This window comes from Fundulus heteroclitus, chromosome 20 (assembly GCF_011125445.2).
Source record: "Fundulus heteroclitus isolate FHET01 chromosome 20, MU-UCD_Fhet_4.1, whole genome shotgun sequence".
In the NCBI taxonomy this organism is placed as follows: domain Eukaryota; kingdom Metazoa; phylum Chordata; class Actinopteri; order Cyprinodontiformes; family Fundulidae; genus Fundulus; species Fundulus heteroclitus.
The window spans coordinates 12,230,477-12,250,893 of NC_046380.1; the positions used below are offsets into that span (position 1 = coordinate 12,230,477).

Consider the following 20,417-nt stretch of genomic DNA (forward strand, 5'->3'; position numbering starts at 1 on the left):
TTAGACATCCAAACTGGTCTAGCATGACACTGGGGTGATTAAATTCAAGTCAGATTTATTTTCTTTTGTACAAATTTCTTTTTTTGTAATTATCTTTTGTCAGATGTTGGCACGCAATCAAGACATTGTCATTGTTCTCAAATATTCCAAGGAGGAGGAATAATAAAATAAAATATAAAAAAAATAATAATAATGATATTAAATTGTTTTTTTTTTTCAATATAGTGTATGTGTGTACTAACAAATTGAGCAAAAACAAACCACAGAACAACCAAATAACAACTAATACACCAGCAGGACGTGATAATCTTTCATAAAAACGTTGTGTGCAACCAGAGTGAGCTACCGACATATAAATGGACAAAAAAAGTCAAATAATGTGGCTATTTACCTTTTAATATTTCTATTTGTTTACACAGATACACAGATGTCCCCAGTATAACTGTAATGTTTGAAAAAATTTCCCATCCAAAAGATATGTGTGGAAATAAAACCAGAAAAATATATGTGTAAATAATGGTCTGTCATATTTATCTTTACATATTCAAATGCAGATTTCATATTTATATTCAACAAAATGGAATAGAAGATAGAACTATTAACAGTAACTTATACCATAGAGTTTCACATTTAAAAGACACTTTTTCTTTGTCTCAACTAAAAAAAAAAAAAAAACATTTGATAGACTATAAGTCTGTTTTTGTCTCAACTTTGCTTCTTTTTGTTGGCCAACAAATCAAGCCAATCTGTTCTCTCCAAATAAGGAGAAAATTGTTGACCTCCCTCTCCCCTGCAAATTGAAGACTGGAGGGTCAGTTGGAATCAATTTTGATGCCATTATCGCTGATGGCAGATGAACGAGGCTTTGGTGTGAAAAGGTCAAGGGTTGAGAGCGTCTTCCTTGGGAAATCTAGTTGCCTGAGGCATAAAAATGTCCCTTTCGAATCAATTTCACATGTGAACAATTTTTTCCCCTATCTTTGTGAGTTTCTAAGGTGACTGCTTCTTATAGTAAGCCAAACAATCTAGAGAGGATATGACTCTATCACTCTCTGAATCCATTTTCAAACATTTAAGCTGAAAATGACAACGATGTCGTACAAACCCTGGATCTGCTTTTAGCGTCACTTTTTCCCCCCCATCATCCTTTCTGGCTGCACTGTGAAATAATTAAAAAAGCAGTCTTCATATTTGAATTTATGAGATGTATGCATTTATTTATTATAGTTAAAAGAAATGCTGCAACATCTTAGGAGCCTCGTGTGAATACCCGCCTTAATTTTTAAGCCATTTGCTGGTTCTTTTGAACCAAAAATGGGACCGTGTGGAGCATAAATTGTGAATTAAGACTGAGACTGTTGTTCCAATCCTTTTGAAGAGAATGAAGCAGAAGACTATGACGCGCCACTTGGAGAAAACTGCGTCTTCATGTTGTATGAACACTTACTTATCGCAAGCATCACAGCCAAATCACTTTGTAAATACGCTGTGGGTTCTCTGTAAGAACACTAAACAAGTAAAATGTTTACTTAGAGATGAAAATTACACGAAGAGATACGTTTAAAAGTGTGTCCTCATTGTGTAGAAAGTGAGAACACCTGAAGCCAGTGCAATCATTCTCTCGATCCTCTATGGGAATCACCCCCCCCCCCCATGCAATAACAAAGCTGACAAATTGAGTTCATTTTACTGCACTGAGTAAATATGTCCTTGACTCGGAGGAATCACAGGTGTGAGCCTGAGGATGTGTCAAAGCTGTGCACATATGCATGCGAGGCTCAGGAGAGGCAGCCCAGCAGCTCCTTATTAATCAACAGCTTGTTGAGCTGCTGCCTGTGCCTTCCTTCCCCCCCCCCCCCCCCCGTTCCCTCAGCGCCCCTGTCCACCTTCAACCCCCTTCTTCTTTCTTCAGCTCTGCTTCAGAGCCGCGGCATCGATCTCTCCGCAAATGGGTCATTAACATTGCTTACCTATTAATTACACAAAAGAACAGACAGCTAGTATAAAAGCCCCCTGCATCGTGTTTCAACGGATAAAGACAATAATCATTGTAAATTGCTTTACTGTAAATGTCTCACCCTGCTTTTGGTAGCTTTATAACAAGCATACTGCAAAAGCTGCTTCATCAGATGTTCTTTTCTATTCATCCTTGCAGGATATTGTGGATGTGATGTAGATATTACAGTTACATCTCCTAAATTACAACATAATTATATACGTGAAATGATTAACTTCAAATGCTGATTATGACTTACATTATTATATATAATATTACATATTTTTCGGTTTCACAGAAACTTGGAATATTACACAAGACCAATAAGATGATTTTTAATGCAGAATGTTATGCTATCGTCATGTTATGGCTTACACAACCATGGTGAGACTGTTGATTGAGACAGTCTCCTAGCAGACACTCGTTGACCTCATTAAGGAGGATAAGTCAATAAGGTTCATCCAGGAGATGCTAATTTCATTCTCCAGCAGGACTTGGCACCTGGCCACACTGCTGAAAGTATCAATATCTGCTTTAAACACCATAGTATCCCTGTTCCTGACTGGGTAGCATGCTCACCTGATCTAAACGCCATAGAGAATACAGAGTTTTGTCACGAGGAAGATGAGAGACACCAGAATCAACAATATAGACGAGCTGAAGGTCATTATTAAAGCAAATTTGGCTTCTTTAATGCTCCAGCGGTGCCGCAGGTGACGCAGTAATTACTGCACCGCTGCAGTAATTTACGCAAAGGGAGTCTTTGCCAAGTGTTGAGTACATACACTGCACAGTAGATGGGCATATTTATCAATAGGCCGATATTTCTGTATTATCATTATCTAATTTTCTTAGGAACAGAATTTTTGCTATTCACTGACTTTAAGCCACAATCATCAAAACAGAAATAAACAACTTAAGGAGGCCATGACATCACTGTATAAACCATTTCATGTAGTTGATATTGATGCAAATGTAAATCCTCCAAAGAATTTCAACTAAAAACTTGGCGTCAGGGGGTTGTTTTGGTAGACCAGTTTTCCCTCCTCAGCATAAGGGTCGGGTATGATAATGATATGCGACTCTACCTAGTGGACTTCACTCTGATTGGCTACAACCATATTTGGGGAAACTGTCCAAACACGCCCTCGCCCCCTCCATCCTCTCTACTCGATGCAACACTCTGTCAAAAATCCATATTATGGTTTTATTGCTAGTGGAAGTATTTGTGTTGCAGGATATTGGGCAGGCGAGGCCAAGCTGACCAAAGGCTTTAACCTGGCGGCAGACATGTTAGCGCATCTCACACCATTAAATTAGGTGGTCGGTGTATCAGATGGGGGGGGTTCGGGGGGGGGGGAAAGGCTGTTTCCTGCATGGTGTGCTCCAGTTGGAGAATAGGATTTACACAGAAAGATAAACTATTTCCTGATCGGACCGTTTTTGAGCAAAGGAACGAAGCTGACCACGCCTGAGCTGGTCCTTTTGTACCCACTCTTGACATTCACACGGACTCATCAGTTCACAAAAGATTATATTATACCCCCAAAACCACAGAAAAATTAAATTTGTCGTCATGGCCCCTTTAAAGACATCACTGAGTGGATTAATCCACCTCACATATGTTTCACTGAAAATTGAACTTAAACTATTTATTGAACTCTACCTCTACTATTGGTACTCTGGACCTTCCTTCTGTCTATCACTCATTTTGGACAGGCTGACACCCAAGGATATTTTGTAGCCTCACTGTTATGTTGATTAATCGTTAGTCGTTATAAAACTGGAGGAAAGCAAAGACTGCATGCATTAGTTATAGAGGTGTGTAACGGTGTCACCCTCCATTCACGCTTTCCAGGGTGGCCCACAAGGCAGAGCAATTTACAAACAAGACCCTTACCTGTAAAAGCTTGCTAGAGTTACAAAACCTCAAATTACAGACGACAAGGAACCCAAATCCTTAGGGTCATGTTGCAATGTGTACTAAATCTCAAAATCATTGAGGAATTCTTACTTTAGAGGTGCGAAGAATGTGAAATTACATAATTTGTCAAATTTGCACATTAAGATGTGGTGAACAATGAATCCATGCTTCTCTTAATTCCCTTCAGTATTTTCATTATTTCTATGCCAGTCGTGTGAGCTGAGCTTCACAGTGGCTTGGAAAAGAAAATTGCTTGAGAGTGAAGGTGTTATAGTTATCACAGGAGACACAATAGAGTGTGAAAAGTATTTCCCCACAACAAAACCACACAGATAAATGTGTTGTCTGGCAGAAAAAATAAAGGCAAAACAACACAAGGAATTGTGGGAAGATTAGGGTGAGAGGAAGCAGAGAAAAAAAACAAACACATTTATCAGGACAGAACTGGCTTCAGTCAGAAAATGTCAACTTGATTAAACTGCAGATGTAAATGACAATAATATGAGGATCAGTTTGAAACAATTTATGTCATAGTTCTTTGTTTTTTCAGTTTTCATTTATAAGATAAATAGTTTCCTGTTGAGAAACCAAAATACACTTTAACAAACACGGTTGGATACATTTTAAGGAGAATATGCTAGGCCTGAGCACAGTTCTAGAGAAAAACAAAATCATGGTGTAATAAATTAAGTTGTTTTTTTCCTACAAAACACAATGTTGAAAAGAATTCACACTTTTTTTTTTCCAGCATTCTCTACAATAGGCAGACAGAACAATTGTGATCAGTGTGGTTAAAAACTACTAGCTCCTTACATATTTATTCTGGATTTGTTGTGCTTCTTAGTCACATTTCAGAATTAAATCCAACAAAGCTAACCTGAATTAGCTTTGAAAAGCAACTTTTAAATGATAATTTTAATTGAAGGGAAAAGGCTTACCAAATCAACCTAGCTGTGTGAAAATTTAATTTATCTAAATTAATTAGTCAAAGAGCAAATTGACAACTCATCCAGAAGGTCTTGGAAAATATTTAATGCACTGCATTCCTCATTGGTTAAGGTCAATGCCCATAATTCAATGCATGCTGTTACATTATGAATGAAATCACTGGAAAAGTGCATTTTCTATTGACTTATGCCTTTATTGATTGATATTTGATTCATGATCTAAAACATTTAACGGAACAGCTGAAACAGAATAAATCTGCAAGGTGGGCAAACACTTTCACAGCACTGAATCCGGTATAACCGCACATAAAAAAAAAAAAACCCACATGAGCTGCATAGTTGTGTGCTTAGACATTGTTGGATTGATGTGATTAACTGTGCGTTTACTTGGATGCTGCTGCTTACTGTACACATATATTCAGGTAAAGCACGTTAGCAGGGTGTTACACAGTTGAGTAAAGGACGGGCAGTCTCACAGACCAACAACGTGACCGAGCATAGTTACATCCCCATTCTGAAGAACAGGTCATTAGGATTGTAAAAAGGAGAACTTACAGGGGGGAAACAGAAGAGGACTAAAAGTAAATTATATATAAAAAAAAAAAACAGTGATGCAACTGTGTGTTTTTTTTTTTTTTTTTTTTGTCATTTAGCGTCCCCATATCGCAAAAAACCCTTTGAATAAGTCAAAATGAGCATATTCCTGTAGTACACCTATAGAGAACGTTTCATTATTTATTTAGTCATTGATTTTCTAATGTGAAGCGTCATGTCACAACAGCACGTGGTCTGCAGGTTAGAAACCCTTCAACCTCAAGACAACAAGTAAAGGAAACAATGAAATTGACAATGGTGTATAAAAATAACAATTCAGTGAGAACCATCATACAGATAAATGTTTGCTCATTTTCACATTAGACCCATTGCATTTCCTTGGTTACCACACACACACACACAAAAACAACAATTCAGTGAGAACCATCATACAGATAAATGTTTGCTCATTTTCACATTAGACCCATTGCATTTCCTTGGTTACCACACACACACACACACACACACACAAAAGACATCAATATCTGGCAGATCTATAGGAAGAACAAAATGTAACTTGTAACCATGCTGGCTACCATATATTGAATTTAATTTTACATTTATGTGTCAGTATGACACACGTTCAAAAGACATGCTTCTGAGCCACAGAACTGACCATTAATCTAAACATTTTTGTTTTTGAGAAAATTGACTGTTTTCAGACCTGTTGTGCCATGTACAACAACCCCCCCCCCCCCCGCCCAAAAAAAAAACCTGTATACAAAATAATCTTTATGCAACAGAGAGAAATATTTCAGTTTTAAAGTCTGTAAGTGCCACAATTTTTAAAAACAACCTGTCCAACACCGTTCTGCTAAAAGAATCAGAGACCCGCATCTCAGCATTACAGCAAACCTGGTTTGTTTTTTTGAATATGATCATTGGTCTGTGCCACCACAGCAGAAATCATTTCAGTCTTTTAAAGCGTCAACTTCAAAAAGAATAACCGTTTCACTATAAAACCCAAACAGATTAATATTTCTGTTGGTCTAGCTCAGTGGCCATGCCTTGGCCTTTAAATTGGATCCTTAAGGAATTTAATAATGCATTTAAAAAAAAAAAAAAAAAAAAGAAAGAAAACCTGCATGTTTAGTGATGTGGTTTGCCTAGTAAGTGCGGACCCCTGGTTTGCTGTCCTGAGCCTGGTTGAAGGGATTTGTTGGACTTGAAGACTCATCCTGCTGGTCAATGGACTGATAAGCATCTCTGTTTCGAGATACAGAAGGGAAACCTGTAGAAAAACGTAAGAAATATTCAACAACTCATTAAAAAATGCTTAGTTTTTGAACATGTGCCTTGAAACTACAGCTTATTTGTTGTTACTTTACTGTGTTTTTTTCCCCCTTTCCCTTTTGAGGTAAAATAGACTTAACACCGTTGGGATGATTTATTAGCTTGGCTTAAGCAGCTTGCTACCTCTGGATGAATACAGATTATTTGTGGGAAAGTCTTTGCCAAGAAAAAGCGTGATATTTCCTTGACTAGAAACCAAGCAGTCATAGGAATGCTAGTCAGGCGCACATATATTCCATATAGGTGTTTTCAGTGGCTATTTTGAGGAAAGCAACCACTTCAGAAAGCTGTGGCCTCAAATTTGATATTTTTCTTGTGCTGTGTGTCTCTGAGCAGTCAAAGTCACTCAGTTTTCTGCGAGAAAACAGCTTCACGGGTTCTTTACATCAGATCTAAACATGCTTTACAATGACTTCTGGAAGGCACATGATTTTGTATGATTCTCCGCGACAGAAAGCAGTGGATCCACCACGACCAGAATACCAATGACGTTTTTTGTGAAAGCTCAAAACTCTGCACAATCTCACATAAGCAAGACTTAGCTGACAAAGCTGCATGTTTAAATACTAATCAAACAGCAAGGTATTTTTTTTTTATTTCAGAGGGATAATATAGAACAACAGGAGGCTTGAATACCATATGGATAAAATCTTATACATCAGTTAGGCCTATATGCCAACTTTAATTCTGCCCTATTTTAGAAAGTGCAACATCATCGAGCACTGCTTTAAAAAACATGAAAAACAGAACGCACATAGATAAATGAGGTGTCTGGAGACTAAAAATTCAGATACAAAAAAAACACAGGACATGCAAACTCACAAACAAAGAATACATAATGAACATAAAAATACAGCACACAAATCATTAAGCATGCAAGAATGGGATGGTAATGAGGAACTGCTGACGATGAAAATTTACCAGACTGCCCTTACAAAAATACAGAAGGCAGACATGACTGTATGGGTAAACATAAAAAGTCCCAGTAGCAATACTATGAAGCAAAAGAAATGCAATGGGTAAAAAAAAAAAAAAAATAGATATAGATAAGAATGTAGACTTTGTGTCATTTCTTAGTGCCAAAATGGATGTTTAACTTAAAAAATAAGATGTGTTAAACAGGTTTAGGTATTTCAGCGTGGTCAGGTTAGAAGGAACAAAAGAAAAAGGTACATAAATTGCAAAGAGATGCACAGTATAGTTGAAAAAAGAATATAAACAATATCTGGGAAAAAAGAGTCTCTTGTGTCCAGCCATCTGATCAGTAATCTTACTTCTTGGGTGAAAGGGTATGGAATGGGATGATTTGGAAAGAGAAATGGTAGAAAAGGAAGAGGCCAGGAGTCAGTAGCGGCGGCCAAAAAAGGCACTGTCTGCACTGTCTGTGGTGCATCGACTGTCCACAGAGGTCTCTAAGTCTGAGGGAGAAGAGATCAGTGGTAAACAGAGGCGGAGAGAGGAGATGCACGTATGGTGAGAACAAGATTAAAATACAAAACAGTGCAACAAAGTCTCCAATAACAGGCAAGCAAACAGAACAGCTGGATTTTAGGTTTGACAAACATACAAAGAAACAACAGAATAGACATCAAGTTATTGAACTTACTAAGCTATTAGAATTTTTAGATTTAGGATTTGGCTCAACATGTCCCACTTAATATCGGCCCTTTTATTGTGACGGGAAGTGAAAAACAAGGATTTTTGTGCCTGATTTATAAAAAAAAAATAACAATATCTCACAAAAGTGAGTACACGCCTCACATTTTTTGGAAATATTTTATTGGATCTTTTCATGGCATAACGGTGAAAACATGACACGTTGAAATTCTGTAAAGTAGTCGGTGTCCAGCTTTGTGTTATAGTGTAATTTCGCTGTCCCCTCAAGAACAACTCAGCTATTAATATCAAAACCACCGGCAGTAAAAATTATTACACCCCAAAGTGAAAGTGTCTCACATTCACCATCTCGCACAACTACCACCCAGCTCTGAGTAGATAAAGCTGCTTTATACCTTCATCACAAATTGCCACCACGCTTGCAGTTCTTATGCTTTTTGTCAGTGCAGCAGAGCAGAGACTGGACACTTTTATTGAGATCAAATTAGTGACATTTCAGGGTTTTTTTATCTATTAAGAAATAAAAAAAAGATGAACTTGGTGTTCAATCAAAATTCAGAGTCCAGTTCAGCAATCCATTACCAAACCCCCCCTACTGTCTGGTTTCCATCACGCTTACTAGTGTAGCGCCTGCAATGCAATCAGACAGCAATTAAACCACTGGCAGTCTGAGAGAGTAACATTAGCTGCTTTCATCAGTCACAACAAAGTCTAATGGCTGTTCCTGCTGTGCAAAGTAAAACCATAAAGAGGCCAGATTCATCAATATTCAATTATCTTTCACAGAGCAAAGAGATGCGTTTCATCAACTGCCGTTTTGAGTAGCATTGCAGAACAATTAGCGGCACAATCCCAACCTCCTAGTTTGCTCTTTCATTACATTTTTTTGTTTCTTCTGCTCCACTCCTCATGAAGGCAAGCTAGAAGCACTCTAACCAGGAAAGAAGGACGATTTTCACCATTAAAGTAAATACGACAACAACTAGGGGTGATTATATATGAAAAGACAGGAATATTTTCAACGGTTTCAGGAGACAACACGGCTTAGAGAGTTTTAAAATAGAAACGGTCAAAGCTGAACGCGTTTAAGCCCACAAATCAATGGCCCCAAGTAACAGGTTGGAAAACATTGTCTTCCATCTTGCCGCAGTCACTCATCTAACATATTAACCTGACACTCAATAATGACACAAATCTCTTGTTTGGGGGCCATCGTCGCTCTTGTGATTCAGGGGTAAGCTATTTATGTACGTGCACCAATATTGCTGCAAATGGCTTTAACATGTTTGCCCATGAAGTATGATCCCATGGTCAAAATGGTTTAGATTCATGAGCAACTCGTGGGGAAGGTTTTTTTTTTGTTTTTTTTTCCCCAGTCAAACTGCAGCTTGGATGTCACTGCAACGAAAAAAAGTCATGCGACTGTAACTAATAAGAAAGACGTGGAATCATCTGCCGGTCGTTTGGAACAAAGTTTTCCCAGTTTGTGCTGCTCTCAGTTGAACAGAACAACAACAACAACAAAAAACATGACATAAAACGTAAGACTGGTTAAATGGAAGCAGAAAAGTTGAAGTTGCGGTTTAAAATTTTAACTATGGAAAAGAAAATTATAAAAAGATTGTTTTAAGAAATATCAAATCTGTTAGTGTCATATTTTTTTAAATAATTTTTCCATTTTCAAAAGTCTGCTCGCTTATTTTTGTCAGTATGTTGGACGCGTGGGATTGGCACTCACCAAAGTTGACGTTGTAATCTCCTCCTCGTTCGCGGTACATTTGGTAGACAAAGAAACAGGAAATGGGTTTAAGCAGCAGGTTGAGGATGGCCATGCCTGCGGTGAAGCGTCTCTCTCCCGCAAACTCCATCAGCGGATAAAAGATCCCAAAATGGATAACGTCTGTCAATATCGTGACGGCCATTCCCATAAGAAACTATAACAACAGGATTATAAAAAAAAAGAAACAGCATGTTAATGGATGAGCTGTTGAAAAGGATCCCAAAATGATTGAAAAGAAAGTTTTCTTTTACATGTCATGAGTTTTCACATCAGGAAAAGGCATACAGAAAGATCTGTTTTGCATTTAAGGGACAGTTAGTATTTTTAAAAGTGAGGTTCTGAAAAGTTCTCACTAATAATAGTTTGCTTAACTGTAGAAAAAAAAAAAGATGTCAAATTGCAGTCACGTTTCTAGAAGAGTATATTCATCCTCAGAGCGGTGGGACATAACAGCCAGTCAGGTCGACCACTCCTTTAATCCACTTTCAGAAAATTATTGTGCTCCATGATGAACACATTTCCTTTGCACTTTGCAATCAACTAAACGGCGCCAACATAGAAAAAGGTGTTGAAGTTGAAGTCAGCCTACTAAAACTACGCCACTGTTCCACACCGCAGCAGTCGCAAACCTTCAACGACTATGAGATTTAATACGGGGAGAATTATACGGATATGATACAAAACAAAGACAGCTGTTGCTTTAGATCAAGTTTACGGGCGTGAACAAGTCAAAATATCTTCGTCTCCTTTGGGAGAAATTTGCTCTGGACAGAGCGATATACAAAATCGGCTCACATGTGTAACTTCACATCGATAAATAAATTAAACCCTTCTCTGCCAAAAAACAGCAATTCATTAAAAACACACCATTACCTAAAAGGGGAGTAGAGGCACTATATGATCTTCCAGAGTCTTATATAAGAAATGTTGATCAGCAGAATCTGATGGCAATAAGCCCAGAGCCACTGGGCTTGTAATGAGAGCAGTGATTGTGTTTGAGCAGCCTGGTTGAGGATTGTGGCACACGTCTTATTGCTCAGGACACGGGCCTTTAGCCCGATAATCCCAGTTTGATCTGATGTTGTGTGTTCTTTAGACTTTAGAAACGTCCTTTACTGTCCAGCCTGGTTCCAAACCCAAAGCCAGGAACCGCTATGACATTCAACTTAAAACCTTCTGGCTGAGACCACAGCCGGTTGAGCTTCCATTTTCTCATCAGCCAAGGCAGGAGCCAGGAGTGTGGGAACCATATTAGCAGAAGTCCAGTTGGTTTTATGAGTAAGAAAAGAGCTCAATTTCTGACCACGGCAAAGAGCTCAATTCTTTATTTTGTGGTGGTTCTGGCGACTAAAGCTAATGAATCTGGGTGGTTCTAAGTCTGTAAAATTAGCTTGGCTTGTTTGTTTTTTACTCAGAATCCGAATCAAGTTTAATCGCCAAGTAGGTTTGCACATACAAGGAATTTGACTTGGTGTTGATGGTGCAGACAAAATAAGAATACAATAAAATAAAATGGAATAAAATGGATATATATGCAGAAGTTATATACACTCAGTAAACTATACGTTAATGTAACGCAGAAGCTTGTAGACCTGTTCATTACTCCCAAATGAACAGAAATTAGAATCATAATTAGGCCACAAAACTGATTTCAGGAAGATTCTAAGAGATAATCTTGATAAATGTTCAATTTAAAATCGGTTTAGAAAAGAATATGTTCAACAATGTAGAACAGATTACTAGATCAATGTGTGCTTCTGTGCTTTTTTGTCTCTCTTGTTGTGTCTCTGTTCTGTCTTCTGTAACCCCAGTCGGTCGAGGCAGATGACCGTTCATATTGAGCCCGGTTCTGCCGGAGGTTTTCCTTCCCGTTAATGGGGAGTTTTTCTTCCCACTGTCGCTTCATGCTTGCTCAGTATGAGGGATTGCAGCAAAGCCATGTACAATGCAGACGACTCTCCCTGTGGCTCTACGGTTCCCCAGGAGTGAATGCTGCTTGTCGGGACTTTGATGCAATCAACTGGTTTCCTTATATAGGACATTTTTGACCAATCTGTATAATATGATTGAACTTAATTTTTTAAAGTGCCTTGAGATGACATGTTTCATGATTTGGCGCTATATAAATAAATTGAATTGAACTTTTATTCCCTCGTCGCTTCCCTTTAACTTGTACCAGCAGAGTGGAATTAATATATCATTGTCTTTAGATTTGTAAGGGTTTATTGCCGAATTAATTTAAAAAATATACATTAGCTTGAATATGAATACGTTTACTTCTTGATTACATTCATTAGTTATAATTGATTCTGTATGATCTCAGTTGCACTATATTTACCATCGGTTGAATTTGAAATAACACTGATGAAGGCCACAAGCCGAAACCAGTTCATGAGTTAAAAGTTATTTCCTGGTACTTCGAGGATTGCGGGAGTCTTCACCTTCATACACCTTGGACGTTGGTGAAGTTATGCCAGAAACCTTTGGATTTCTGTTTCAAAGTACAATCAGCTAAAACAGAGGGATCCATTTGAATAGCTGTTAGCCTTCCACAATTCGGAGGATTTCCTCACTTTTCTACAAACCTCACGTTTGAATGATCCTTTTATCCAGCCACCCAGCATCTCCACCCACAGGACAGTAAACATTGACTTAGCAGGATAAGGGCCTGGGTTAACGGATTCTGGCTTCTTTTATCGTCTTCAAAATGTGGCTTTGGATTTTGATGCATTCAGTGTACAACTCTCCTGTGGTTGCAGCCCGCTGGCAAAACGTTTCACAAGCTCAGTCAAGATTTCACAAAAAAGGAAAAACTTTCCCTGATGAAGAAACTAGATGATCTGTTCTCGCTTTGAATTTCCTCTGTAGCTGAACACTCACAGATAGATTTTGAATGTGGCTTTGATCATTGAGATTGTCACGTTTCCTTTTCCTCCTGATTAATTCGCAGAGAAAGCCATGTTTGTCTTGAACAGCTTAGATAAAATAACGGAAAATTGTTTCCCTTTTCAAAAAGAAATAAATAAATAAATAATATTTCGGAAGAATTTTTCATGTAGTGCAACTAAGATCCTGGAATAAATGCTGCAACTGTTCCAGTTCTCCCACAAATAGAGGATAATTTCTTTTGGCAAAAAGGGACTTTTTTTTTTCCCCCTATTGAACTTTATTTATATAGCGCCAATTCATGATACATGTCATCTTAAGGCACTTTCCAAAGTCAAATTCAATCAAATTATACAGATTGGTCAAAAAGTTTCCTATCTAAGGAAACCCAGTAGATCGCATTAAGTCTTGACAAGCAGCATTCACTTCTCATGGAAGAGCGTAAAGCTACAAGGACAGTCGTCTGCATTGTTGATGGCCTTGCAGCAATCCCCCATACCGAGCAAGCAAAGAAACTGCATGACATATCTAATCATGTTCTTGCTGCTTCACAAATGTGTTAAACGTTTTATTAAAGAATCTGTGAATTATCTTGTCTTGCTCTTTATCTGATTACTCAATGTTCAACAAAGCAGAACAAAAAAAAAAAAATGGGTCGGTTACTGCCATTAGTTAGCGAGTAAGTGATAGAATAAGTGAAGACAAAACATAAATTATGAGGCCAAAGTTATGGCATAATGACCTACTAGTCTTAAAAAAAAAAAAAAAAAAAAAAAAGCCTGAAACTAACATTTGGCCAAGGAGCACATTGTAAAGAAATAAATCTGACATTTTTCCCCTGTTGTCGCGTTGAACTGCAAATTAAATGTTCAAAGATAGGGGAATATTTTTCTTTCAAAGAGACGCTTTTAGATTCCCTGAGCTTCCACAGAGAGGCTGGTGCGACTGTGCAGAGCTGGGTCTGTAGTTAGACTTCTCCATGTGTCTCATGATGGTATGCCAACTTTAAGAAAAGGAGAAGATAAAACCTAAATAAAAAAACTCACCATCAGGACAGCGTCAACGGAGTCCCTCTGTGCAATCGCCCACACTCCAACTGCTAAAACACTGAAGTTCCCCCATGAATAGGACGGGGGTAGCCAAACCATGCTTCCCCTGAAAGACAAGAACGAGACACAAACGATGATCTCCAAGGGATTATTTGCGCATAAAGAAGTGTGGAATGTGTAAGAGTTCCCTAAGACAAGAGAGCAAGTGTGCGTATGTGTGCTCAGACGAGAGACATTCCTCAGGTGTACGACGAAAAACGAGGAGCTCACACTCACCACACAGTGAGCAGCCAGTGTGCCAGCACTATGGCCTGGAAAAGAGAAGATCATCAGGAAATTAGTTGACAATTTTTAGGCGTTTTCACTGCTCTAAACTCTTTAATAAATGAGAAATCGTTAATGATGAGGATAAAAGCTGAGCTGCATATATGGTATGCGAGATAACAAGCAGGAAATTCCAGGACTAAATGGGAAATGTGTGATCGTTTGCATCGTGATGGTTCCACAGATATTGTGATTATTTAATCGTCCTAGAGAAAATGTTTTAAAAAGAATGACATCAAATAAAAAATGCCTGATCTTGAAATCTTAAATGATGTCATAATCTCCTTTCCTTTATGACATGTGCAAGAAAGTGTCAAAACTGGCTACACATTTGCCATCTGTGAAAAATCTACAATGTGTGGTTTGTTTCTCATTAATCCCCAACTCGATTTGTCCCTAACTTTTTCCTCATTTAACCAAATCCCTTGCTCACTGCGATCAGTGTCTTAATCATAGAAAGCCAGTTTCCGACCGATGAGAACCATGAATCATGAAAAGTAACCTTAGTCATTGGTTCAGACGTGCCCAAACACAAACTACATAAACAGTTGCTAATAATCTGCAAACTCACCTTTAGGTTTATCGCAGGGATTTCCATACTTTAGTTTTTTTGTTGTTTTTGCTGTTTTGTTTTTGGTCAAAATGCAGCACTTCCCTGCTTTCCGCTTCAGCGTTTCAACTTGTTGAAAGGCCACATGAAAAATGCCGCAGTTGTTCCTCTTACACAAACTTCTGTGCAAACCCCTCCTCCGCTTTAACTGAACTTGCAAACACATGCCATGTGACAGCAGCCTGACTGGTTCCCATGTGATGCCCCCCCCCTCCTCCTGTTGCTGCTGCTTCTTCCACCCCAGACCTCAGGAGAATCAGCTTCACTTCTGTCTCTTGAAGGGGTTTATTATGGATTATCAGGAATCTGGCACGTCTGTTCAAAAGTTGTCAGTTTCTCAGTTAAAATGACAAACGGAAACATGCATGTTTCATGGCGAGTTGATGTTTTAGGTTAGCGTCTTGACAGCTTCTGGAGTATCTCACAACATGAAAGCATTTGTAACTTTCTAACCTTTTTATATATTAAAAATGCTGGATGGTGGCTTAATTTTGCTAGTTTATAGAAAAACAGATCTGTTGCTTGGAAGCTTCTCAATGACACCCTTGTAAATATGTTTTTTTTATATATATACAGAGTCTGGTGTAATCTTCCTATTGAAACACAGCCTTGAAGCAAAATGCTAGAGGGGTGTTTATACAGAGGAGTATAATGACTGATGTAGTTCAGGTTTGCTAATTAGGTAACGGCTGAAACAGGAAGCAGTTCAGTTGAATATATACAGGGACTGATGTCTGATGTAGAATAAAACAAGAATCAAAGTTATGTTGGTGGCCCAGTTGGTGAAACAGTTTTTAAAGTAAAACACAAAAGAATAATTGGAGCCAATAGAAAATTGTAGAGTGAATGCAACCCCCCCACACCCCCCAAAAAAAACTAACAAAAAAAAAAGAAAAAATGTAAACCTAGCTAATGCCTTTTACAGGAACTTTAACTTTTAGCTTAGTTGAGGAATGGAAATTTTTTCAAGATTTAACACAAATATGCTTGTGAGACAAAACAATGCTGAAGCTACACAACATTTGACAAACACAGCATCACCACAATATAAGTGTGTACAATATTAATATTACAATAACTTTATGGGATGCAGTTACTGCCAGCTAATATATAATTCAAGTGTCACGAGTTCACACTTTACGCAGCATATTTAGCTTGTTGGGTGGTGCCTCACTGCAGTAGATGCTGTCATCTGACAGAAATAACGTTGCCAAATATGTGAAAGGCCACAGAGGTTATTTGGAAGAGCAGGCGAGAAAAAGAGGAACGAAAAATGGGGATTTATTGCAACTAATATTACCATTTCAACATTTATGAATAATTTTGCTCCAGAATAGCTTTGGTCCAAATTGCCCTGTACTTACCCCCATCCATCTTCCCATCGTCTCCGACCAGCTTCTGTGTTCCCGCTGAAGAAAATCACCTCCAGAGCATGATACTGCCAGCGGCACGTTTCATCAGGGTGACGTGTTGCTTAGGGTGATGTGCTGTGATGGATTTCCTCCACAAACACTTAGCATGTAACCCAAAAGGTTTCATTTTGGTCTCATCCGACCATGTTGCCCAGCAATCTTTGTGGTAACCCCCCTTAGCCCAGACCGATTCGTTTGACAACCATGTCTTAGTGTGGCTTTAGGTCTGCCACATTCTTTTCATCTTCGGAGGAGGAATTGTGAGCTATTCAAATCTTGGGAAGTTGACAGAAAGGTCAGTTGTGTAAAAAATTCTCCACATAAAATCCAAATAAAATACACAGACATTTTCGATTGTTGGTGACATTTTCGATTGTTGTGTGTCAGAATTTGAATAAGTTTAAGGTCTATGAATAATTTTGCAAGGCTCTGTGATGATTAGAGAAAAGAGCTACACCAAAGTGATGAATCTTAGTAGATGAACAGTTAAAGGATCACTTTGGTCTTTCGGGTTGCTGATGGGGACAAACGTGTGAACCAGAATTCACTTGTCCGGCCCATTAAAACTGTGTTGAATTTTACGTGAAAATCGAGATGTTAAGATCAGGGTTTTAAAAGGTTAGTCAAGGGACATAAGACCCATTTTAATATATCGTCTTAAAAATACCCTATTAGTAGTCCTCTTATGCTAAAGGTTTTTCTGCTTCCACTTAACTTTAGGTTAAAAATTCACAGATTTAGAAAAATCTAAGCAGCATCTTGAATCATAAATCTTGAATTTAATTAATATAATTGTTTTGTCTTCAGGGCTGGTTAACACCTGTGATAGGGTTTAAATTTACATAAACAGCACTCTCTCCTTCGGTAAAGAAAACCCACATTTTGAGCAATTGTTTTTCATTTCCTCCTCCGATTCAGTAATGGCACACAAAATGACTGCACTGAAGCGCTGACTCTCCAGACAAATTGCGCTACTTTTTTTAATCTTTCTGTCTTTTTGAATTTAGCATATACCCTGGCTGTCTGTGTTGTCACTTATCGTGCTGTGCTAGCGTATGCTCGCCCAGCACTTTCACCGCATTATGTAAAGTGTAGTTATGGGGGACACAAAAGCAATTTTGAAGTTTGATTAATGAAGCAGGTGCAAAAACATTTGTAGAAATCAGATAAAACTAAGCACCTACTAATGATATTAAGGCCTTCCCTCATAAATGTTTGCTGTGCCAACAGAAATACTTCCTTTAACCATAAAAAGAGCAAAAAAAGAAAAAAAATACATTTTTGTTTTGTAAAGCAAGTTATTTGCCTATGGCTACACAGTGGTGCAGATGGTAGCAATATTGCCTTATAGTAAGAAGGTCCTGGGTTTGAATCTCAGCCTGGAGTCTTTCTGCATAGAGTTTATGTGTTCTCCCTTTCCTTGTGGGGGATGCCTCAATCATACAATGTCTTAATCTTTTCCAGGCTTTTATTTCCTGTGAGATGAAACCTTTCCTTGCACTTCAGCTTGTATCTTTCATGATTTAGTTTTTTATTTACATCTATTTTGAACTTTTCTGGACTTGAATCAGCCATCAGCCACTGTCCAATCAGCTCAGTCACCAGTCAATTAGCCCAGATCAGCTCCTACTGCTTTTCCCCTGCCCGTTCTGGTGGTTCCTCGGTCCACATCACCTGTTCTGGTCTGTCACTACGTGCATCTTCTGGTCTCCTGCTCCTCCCTTCCTGCCTGCACCTTCAGCCATTACTCATCTGTCTTGCCTGGTTCTGCTTGCCTGCCTCACCTGCCATTATTCATCCTATTCGATAAAAACGTAATTAAAACGTAATTATTTCAAAACCTAATTCTTTGTTTGGCTGAATATCAGGTTTGCCGGCATTAATCATTACAGGATCTAACCCCCATCATCATGAAGTGCTTCGAGAAACTGGTTTGGAGTCGCATCATTTCACACCAGCCACCCAGACTCGACCCCCACCAGTTTGCCTACAGAGCCAACTGGTCCACAGAGGATGCCATGTCGAGTGCTCTGCACACCACGTTGACACATGTGGAACAGAGTGGGAGCTACGCAAGGCTACCATCATACCATCACCATCATTCTGAGCCGTTTGGTGAGCAAGCTGGGCGACCTGAGTCTCCCCCACATCTGCTGCTGGATCATGGACTTCCTGACAGACCGCTCCCAGCGGAGGAGAGAAGAATCCCACCTGTCCTCTGCACTGAACACCAAGGCTAAGTGTTAAGCCCCCTACTCTACACGTTCTACTCCCATGACTGTACCTCCACCCACCTGAACAATGCCATCATAAAGTCTGCTGATGAGACCACGGTGGTGGGGCTCATCTCTGGAGGAGATGAGACTGCATATAGAGTGGAGGTGGAACGACTGTCTGTCTGGCGCACCAGCACCAATCTCCTTTTGAACACATCAAAGTCGAAGGAACTAATTGTCGACTTTAGGAGGCGCGAACCAGACACTCAGCCCACCATTATTAACGGGGGCAGTGTGGAGATGGTGGAACATTTCAGGTTCCTGGGCACCTACATCAGTGAAGACCTGACCTGAAAAGTCAACTCCACCTCAGTCCTGACGAAGGCACAGCATAGACTGCTCTCCCTGAGGATTCTCAGGAAGAACAACTTGAGAACTGAGCTCTTGGCCTTGTCCTTCTATCGGTGCTCTGTGTAGTCGGTGTTGAGCTATGGCATCTCACTATGGTTCTCCAGCTGCACTGCGGCAAAGAGGAAGCAGCCCCAGAAGGTAATTAAGACCGCCTGGAGACTGACTGGCTGCTCTCTTCCATCTCTGGAGGAGATCTACAGGACCCACCGCCTCAGGAGAACCCACAGCATCATCAGGGACCCCTACCACCCTGGCCATCACCCCTTTATACTCGTGCCCCCACGGAGGCGTTTCAGGGCAATAAAATCAAAAACTAACAGACTAAAAAACTGTTTCTACCTAAGAGCTGTTGTTATATATATATATATATATATATATATATATATATATATATATATATATATATATATATATATATATATAAAAACGTGAGTTTTTGGATAGAATGCCAGATAACAAATGTCACATCTGTGAACCGTAGCAAATGCCGTTTTAATTGATAACTGTCTGAAATAATTGACCCGGAACATTATTGTAATTTATGTGGACATCAGCAGCAAACCTCTAAAAACCTCCTGCTACCTCTGCCCTGTTTACCTTAACAGAGGTGATCCTTTGTGTGCAGCAAGCATGGCAGATGGTCTCTGCACCATCCATTGTGACCCCGGGACCCAGGTCACCATTGAAACCCTATGACAGCTCATGACTCATGACTTTGATCTTTAACCACATTATTCATGTTATACAATTAACTTAAACGTAAAATTGCATTTCTGAGTTATGGTTGCACTGAATTAATGATATAAAACATGTTAAAAGAGTAAAATGATGATTGGAGGCCTTTTTTGTTATAGTTTTAAACTGAAATGTTTTTGAAAACAGAAAACTGTTTATTCAGTTAAAACTACAGCAGTTGTATAAAAACTACAGAAAAGTCATTCCTTATTTTATTTTATTTCTTGTTCAGTTCCAGGTTAATTTCTCAATAAAAGTACTTTACAGCTACACCTCAGTATTTAAATCACCTTGAGCTGGGGAAAATGTTTTGAAATTCCATCCATCCATCCATTTTCTGACCCGCTTAATCCCTCATGGGGTCACGTGACAATAGTTTAATTAAGTACGTTTCAGAAAATATGCTCACCATGATAAAATGCTTGTCTATGGCAGGTAGAAGCAAGTCAACTTAAATACAGAAATAAATAAATGCTCAATAAATGCATAAGCATACAATTAATTGCCACCAAATTAATAAATGTAGGTAGAAATTAAATTATACAGGGAGACATAAATGTATATATCTCTTTTAATTAGCTTCTTTATTTATTCGCCTTTGTAATAATTACCTTATTTTTTTA

The 20,417-nt window shown here is 38.7% G+C and overlaps 1 protein-coding gene across 2 annotated transcripts; it reads right to left on the bottom strand.

Annotated features, from left to right (window-relative positions):
• Positions 1-6,522: 6,522 nt before the first annotated feature.
• Positions 6,523-15,703, bottom strand: LOC105939259 (angiotensin II receptor-associated protein). Of its 2 annotated transcripts, none has more exons than XM_021307958.2 (5): positions 14,982-15,685; positions 14,363-14,397; positions 14,084-14,192; positions 10,110-10,305; positions 6,523-6,692 (listed from the first exon to the last, which is right to left on the bottom strand). In XM_021307958.2, exons 1-5 carry the CDS (start codon positions 15,006-15,008, stop codon positions 6,568-6,570), a joined length of 492 nt encoding a protein of 163 aa, XP_021163633.2. In that variant the 5' UTR covers positions 15,009-15,685; the 3' UTR covers positions 6,523-6,567. The 2 variants fall into 2 exon arrangements, with proteins under 2 accessions (XP_021163633.2, XP_021163635.2); XM_021307960.2 differs by lacking the exon at positions 6,523-6,692 and adding an exon at positions 6,700-8,172 and having other exon boundaries at positions 14,982-15,703.
• Positions 15,704-20,417: the final 4,714 nt, after the last annotated feature.

Excerpts from the sequence above, each read along its gene's own strand:
- LOC105939259 (XM_021307958.2), bottom strand. The coding sequence starts at position 15,008 with ATGGAAATCCCTGCGATAAACCTAAAG. Across the intron at positions 14,398-14,981 it reads TCCCTGCGATAAACCTAAAG|GCCATAGTGCTGGCACACTG; the intron begins GTGAGTTTGCAG and ends TCTCTTTTCCAG. Across the intron at positions 14,193-14,362 it reads CACTGGCTGCTCACTGTGTG|GGGAAGCATGGTTTGGCTAC; the intron begins GTGAGTGTGAGC and ends CTTGTCTTTCAG.